Below are 6,975 nucleotides of genomic sequence, written 5' to 3'. Positions count from 1 at the left end.
GTGAACGGCAGTTCACAGATCCTTGGTCAGAGGACACGTTAACCAAATTTAGGTAGTTAGGTGTTCCTTAATGTTTTCCTATTACATGACCATGTACCCATCTAGTAGCTGTGGTGTATGCCACACCACAGCTCCCTTGGGAGAGTGACGGGTCACTCTATGTAACCCCGTTACAAATTGCCTTTGCAGCTGCTTCAGAAAGATGTGACTATTAGATTCTGATCTTCACTGGAGTGCCTTCATACGTGGCATCTTGATTCATACTTTCTTGCTGAATTCAAAAGACAGCAGTTATGTATAGCAACATCGGGCTAGACGCAATACTGATTGTTCTGTCGTATTGATTTGTGTTTCTTAAATTCACGACGATTTATATATCTAATCAACTCACGACATGCTACACACTTTGAATGAAACAAGATCTATATGAGTTCTCTCCATGTCAAACAGCAAATGCTATTGCTATCGCTTCAGAAAGATGCGATCAGCAGTTGTTAAGTAGAATGTCTTGAAACGCGACAACTCGGTTCTGCTGCTTTCACCAGTGTCGTGATAGACACCAGTCATGTATAGCAACATCGGCGAAACGCAGTGTTGTTTTTCTAACTGTATTTGTTCGTATTTCTAGGATCTACGACGGTTGACGTCCCTAATTGACTCAAGACATGCCCCCGAAAGAAGTTCTGAGGGTTTTAAGACAGAGGTATATCAATATACCGACAATATGCCTACGGATTGACGTATAGAATAACTTTTTGAATAATATATATAAAAATCGTCTCATGACAAGGCACATGCAGAATTTCAATTGTGTGATCTAAAAGCGGCCATTGCCACGAATTTTCTTGAATACTTCCTGAATCTCAGCAGTCGTCAAGTTAGAAGTTTCCGGCACCAAATAGTAGACAAATATGGTTGAGATGCCTGAAATGACAGCAAATGGAACGTATTTATACGTTTCTAATGCAGTTGCAAGATACGGGTAGCCAATACCAACAATTAAATTAGCAGCCCATGCAACAAAGATACCAATTGATACAACAGAGCCACGAGCATGATCAGGAACTACAGCAGCAACAACAACAAACATAATGGGACCAAGACAAATTGCGAATGAAAAGACGAAAGCAGCAGCAAGAGCAACAGTTGCTTCCGGAATGTCAAAACGTAGTGATAAGGTAATTCCAATTGAGCTGAGACACATTCCAACGGTACTGAAGAGGATCATAGGACGATTACCAAACTTGGCTGTCACGATGCCAGAACAAAGGGTAGGGATCAAATTAACGATTGCAACGATAATATTGCAAATTCGTCCATCTGCTACGCCAATACCACCAAAGAGATTTGATGAATAATAAAAGATTGAATTGATTCCGGTAAGTTTTTGCATACAAGCGAGTCCAATTCCCACAACAAGAGGACGACGCATTTCAACTGCAAACATCTCGATCCATGTGAGGCCATTACCTTTAATAACTGTCTCGTGACCAACTTCACTCCAACATGGCTGCTGTATTTCCACGTCAACCGATTCCTGTTTTATTGTCGAGCTTGGTGCTTTCTTTGGTTTGATCCACGACAGCGCAGTGTGAATATTTTCAGTACCATAGAGTTGAATAAGGACCTTTTCAGCCTCCATTCGATGTCCATGAAGCATTAGCCAAACTGGAGACTCGACCATAATAAAAGACGAAGAGATGAGAAAAATTCCAGCCAAGACGATAGGAAAACCAGCAATGATACGCCAGCCATCATGAAAACCTAAGTAAAAGTGTGTCGTATCAACAAGCACAATACCAAGATTGATACCACCTTGAAGACCGATGCCAAGCTTTGAACGAAGATGAGGGGGCGATATTTCATTCACGTAAGTACCAACACAACCAGTGCTAGCACCTGATGCAATCCCGGCGAGAAAGCGACCAAAAGCAAAGGCCCATATGTTCGACACTGCCGCCTGAATCGCTGCACCAGCAATAATAAATCCACAATTATACATAAGAGCACGCTTGCGACCAACTCGATCCGAAATTTTACCCACGAGAAGCGCTCCTACCATACCTCCGACAACCCACGCATTGACAACTACTGTCCATTCGGCTTTAGTGTGTCCAGGAAACATAATGCAAGTACCTTCTTTAACAGGACGAGCATTGCATTGAGTTTCATTGTGAAATTTGGCATAGTTGAGCTGAGACGTATACCATCCATACTGCATTGAAATTGTCACCCCGAGCATTACACTTGTGTAAAGGATCCATTTGGGTTGAACAACTGCGGCACACGAGAAATGACGAGGAAGATTTCGAGTTGCAACGCCTGTAATTTGGTCTTCCTTTTGTGCATCTTGCGATACTGATGTGACTTCCTTGTCAGGATGATCTGCTGGTAAATTAGGCTTCACTTCGTCCGGAGAGAGAGTGGTTTTGTTATCAGCCAACATTATTTTGACGATGTCGTTGGAAAGAGACTAAGAAGTAATATGAAGGTTCCACTTTGAAAGAAAATTGGAATCGTTTGCTCTTTATTATATGTATCGTCTCAAATCTTCAGCCGGATCGTTTCAGTTTGCGATCAAGTGACTATGTACAAGTCATGAGAATATGGTGCGATGCGTATAAAAGTGAATTAACACGTCATACACACCAATGTAACGCTTAAATTCCGTTTCGTTCAGGACGACCGTATTCCCGATATTTTGAGTCGACGCGGAACATCAGAATACATTGAAATTGATACGATCCATCAATTATAACATTTAACGCCATCATCTTTCATTTAATCTTGTCCACGATATAATCATATACGTCATATACGTATGATGGTCTTGTCTCTTATAATGCACCGAACGACTGTCATTTACCTCCTCACATGCGATCCACAGGTGCAACTCCAACTAGCTGTAAACCGCGTCGTAACACTGCATCAGTAATAGCGCAGAGTAAAAGTCGACTGTCTTGACGAGAATTTTGAAGTACCCGGCAACTCTCATAAAAACTGTGAAATTGGCTAGCCACACGAAACAAGTATTCGCACAAGTAGTGAGGGTACAATTGTGACAGTGTAGCCGCCACTTCATCATCGAATTGGGAAAGCAGCAAAGCCAATGCTCGCTCTGACGGATGCCAATCAATTGACGCCACCGCTAGCAAATTTTGAGCTGCTAAAGCGTCATCTGAGAACCCCAAAAATGAGTCCCACGATGTCTGAATGGCTGTTGATCCACTAGCTTTCCGTAGAATTCCATGTAGTCTCGCAGATGCGTACATGAGATACACGCCTGTATTGCCTTTCAGGTTCAATACATTATCTAAAATGAACTTGTAATTTCGCTCGCGCTGTTGCGCCAACTCAAAGTAGCGCACTGCAGCATCTCCCAACAAACGGTTTTGAGTATCTATCTGTTCTTGAGTTAAACTAAGTGCTTTAGAAACGGCCCCTGTAGTTGCAGAAGCTAAAGACTGCCGCGAACACTCTGCAGCTGCGCCATTAAGCAAATCTTCTAAATAATCAAACGCTCCATTACGAGAACTGAGTTTAGTCCCATCATTCCCAAGCACCAAGCCAAACGCGGCATGGGTCAATTTGACATCATCTTTACCATGTCGTTTTGTCCATCCGGCTTGTTTAGCTGTGGCAAATAAATGTTTAAAGTGAAGTTGTTGACTCTGATCCGTCACGTATATAATTTCATCGTACAAAGTTTTATCCACGCCTGGAAAGCCATGAATGCGAGAGTAGAGACAGGTAAGATCCACTGTAGCGTACAAAAAGCCACCGTCACTCTTTCGAATGAGCATCGGCGGCTTATCTGGACCGTCTAGAAAGATACCTAAGGCACCCTGAGATGCCACTGCTAAGCCATTACTTTCCATTAATTTTATAACTTTAGGTACCAATGTCATATATGTGGACTCGCCACGTTCATACACAGTTACTCCAAGGCGATCAAAGATGCGCTGATAAGCTTCTCGACTCACTTGACACGCACGTATCCACGTCTTTTCAATATTTATATCCACTTCAGAGTCCGTCCCAAGTAGTTGCAGTTGAAGGACAACATGATCAACCTTGAGTTTAAAAGCTGTGTCCAATATAAGTCTACGTTTGCCCATTTCATAGTACTTGCCCAATTCTGCATCTGTTAATGTCTCCAATGTCACTTGTTGTTCCATTAGTTCGACAATGAGTGTTGCAAGGGCAGATCCGACGTCTCCTGTGTGACTTATTCTTGCCACACGATGACCACGAAATTCCAGTAGATTGCAAATCGTGTCGCCCAGTACAGACGAGCGCAGATGACCAACGTGCAGCTTCTTGCCCATGTTTGGAGCAGCAAAATCTACTAAAATGTTTTTTTGTTCGTTTGATGGAAGATTAACAGGAAGAATGCCTTTGATAGCCATATGCACAGCCTGACGCGCCACCCATTCGTCATGTAGCACAAGGTTTACAAATCCGCCTTTGGTGACAAATACGTTTTTAAGTAGAGGACACTGTTCTTCTATAGATAGAGACAAATTGTTCACGATACTATTAGCAAGCTCTTCAGGTGCCGGGAAGTCTGTATCGGGAACACATATCTTGCTCTTCTTTTTACGGCTTCCTAGCTGTAGTGCCACGCTCGTCTGGTAATCTACTCCGGATTGTGCTGAGCGTTGCACTCCTAGTGCTGTGGCTGGTAAGGCAGATATATTGACAGAAGGTAGAGAAGACTGCAAAGAGCGACGTAACGCTTGCTGCAGGTGCCACGCACATGATAAGCCTAAACGAGACGTAGCCATTGATATGATGCACAAAGGATTACATAAAACAATATGTGTGGTACACCATTTTGAAGAAAAAAAAACTCTAAATATCTCACTTGAGATACTATTTTCCTTCGAACTATCTAGTGAAGCTAAGGTAAAGTCTTAAGATGTGGTATCATGACTCGAACTCGATGCTGGTTAGGTGATGGGTCTCCTTGTATGAGTGGTAAATGGGGTATGGGATACTTGTCCATGCAATGCATCATGCAGAACTTTCTAGTGGTAGATAGTAAATATGCACCGGGTGTAACGGGGTTACACGAACCCTGATAACAGGGGGGGTATCACACGAGATATGCATGGTGTAACCACACCCAAACAAGAATATAGGTAGCCAGTAGTTATGATGTATTCAGATTGTACTATATATATTTAGTATATTTAGGAAAATCTAAACTTTTAAAATTAGGATAAAAAATAAATAAAAATCAGTTTTTAAACTAACCGAAGAGTCAATTAGCCTTGGGAAGGCAATAATTACTCTTGGAGTAAGCGGATTGCGATCCGCTAACGCATACTTGGTTTTTGTAAAGAACTAGTACGAGTGTAGTGGATCGCATTCCGCTACGTTCAAGAGTACTCAAAAATCTTAAGTAAGGCAAAGACGCTCTTCCGTTCAAAATTAAAAATGTATTTAACTGTTGTATTTGCGGTAGAGACGCCTATATCTAAAACCTTAGGTTTTCTTGATTAATATAGTAATACCGAAGTAATATGTACGACTACTGTCAGTCCCGCCTTCTTGTTACGGTGTAGCCATACCATTGTGTAATTACACCAACATGTACAATCCACACCCTTGTACGGTCACACCATCTTGTGTGACCCACCCTTTCATTTAAGGGTACATGTTATCCGGTACACTCTCCCCCATTACAATTGTGAATACTAACAATTCGCATTTAACCGTCGCCTCATACGAGGCTCTCGTGTCTGAGACACTATTACGTCCCTAGGATCATCCTTACTCATTCTCTGCTTAATGAGCATTGTGTCTATGACACGAAAATACCTCCAGCCTAGCTGGCTCCGAGGGCGCCCGCGGGCTCCGGACAGTACGTTTCCAGCTTCACGGGATGAACATCCGAAGCCCTCGGTAATCGAGCGCAACACACCGCACCCGCCCTGGGCGACGGATTTCCTCGTCGAGGAGTTAAGAGAAGTCGACTACGAGTCGGATACTCCTTTCCAGCATGGGATGACAAGGAAAATGAGGAGCGACATGAGCCCAGCTCAAATCTTGCGGACACCGTGTCCGTTCCCCGACCTCTCAGCTTCCGGGGGAAGTGGTATTATTACCAATTGCCTCGATGAGGCACAGGGGCAGCAATTGAAGACTGTTCGCAGGGCGGCTCTCATGCGCTCGTATCCACGTTCGGCCTAAACTCTCGTGTGGATTCAGCTTCCGCTCGATGGATCCCGCTACTGAAGCGAAAGACGCAATTACTCGATCGTTGGGCGTCTACGTAGTCGGGCCCCCGGCCACTACACAAGCTGAGCTTGATCAGCGGAAAGCACTCCGAACTTGCTTATTGGTACCACAAGAGATCCCAATGGATCGGTACCGCCCTCGACTTCGAGCTCAAAAGGGGGCGCTCCTGTACCCGCAATGCAGACCATCCCTGGGATGCTTGCCCCTGGCGAAGCCGCTGCAGATGATGATGAGCTCTCTGAGCGATGAGTGCAGCGGCACCAAAAACATTCTTCGCTGTCTACCTTACAGCGACGCCACAAGGGGGTGGACGTGCGCGTTGAGCGCCATCTTAGATTTGAATTTGCCAAACTCAAGGCACAACGCCAACTTCCTGCGTATTGTCGTCCAGCGACATATATAACAATCCATAACGCTCCCGCGAGCTCTGTAGCTTCTCACACGGGTGAGTCTACGACCACAGCAGCTCAAAGCCATAGCTCAAGCCCAGCTCATGGCCCTCCACTTCCCGGGCTACTGCCGAGAAGCGCGACGACTCGAAGCGTCATGATCCTTCCAATCATAAGCGTCCACGACGTCCGGGCAATCTTGCCGAAGTGGCACCTCAAACTCTCACGAGTTCTTAGAGTTTGGGTATCCCCGCCACTTCACAAGATATAGGGTTAAACCCCCGTCGACGACGTCGACCAACAAGGCGCTCGACTTGGAGCGGACGCACCATTATCATCG

The 6,975-nt window shown here is 44.5% G+C and overlaps 2 protein-coding genes across 2 annotated transcripts; both read right to left on the bottom strand.

Annotated features, from left to right (window-relative positions):
* Positions 1–817: 817 nt before the first annotated feature.
* On the bottom strand, positions 818–2,446 carry PHALS_08163 (major facilitator superfamily; the record flags this gene model as incomplete). The annotated part of the gene is made up of 2 exons (XM_024723462.1): positions 818–1,968; positions 2,041–2,446. The coding sequence occupies 2 exons, from the start codon at positions 2,444–2,446 to the stop codon at positions 818–820; spliced, it is 1,557 nt and encodes a 518-aa protein (XP_024574436.1).
* A 424-nt stretch (positions 2,447–2,870) lies between these two features.
* On the bottom strand, positions 2,871–4,787 carry PHALS_08162 (arginine-trna ligase; the record flags this gene model as incomplete). The annotated part of the gene is made up of 1 exon (XM_024723461.1): positions 2,871–4,787. The coding sequence occupies one exon, from the start codon at positions 4,785–4,787 to the stop codon at positions 2,871–2,873; it is 1,917 nt and encodes a 638-aa protein (XP_024574435.1).
* Positions 4,788–6,975: the final 2,188 nt, after the last annotated feature.

The sequence above is a fragment of the Plasmopara halstedii genome (assembly GCF_900000015.1).
Source record: "Plasmopara halstedii genome assembly, contig: Scaffold_322, whole genome shotgun sequence".
NCBI classification, from domain to species: domain Eukaryota; phylum Oomycota; class Peronosporomycetes; order Peronosporales; family Peronosporaceae; genus Plasmopara; species Plasmopara halstedii.
The sequence above is the reverse complement of the archived record's forward strand: the minus strand, read 5'-3'. Positions and strand labels throughout refer to the sequence as shown.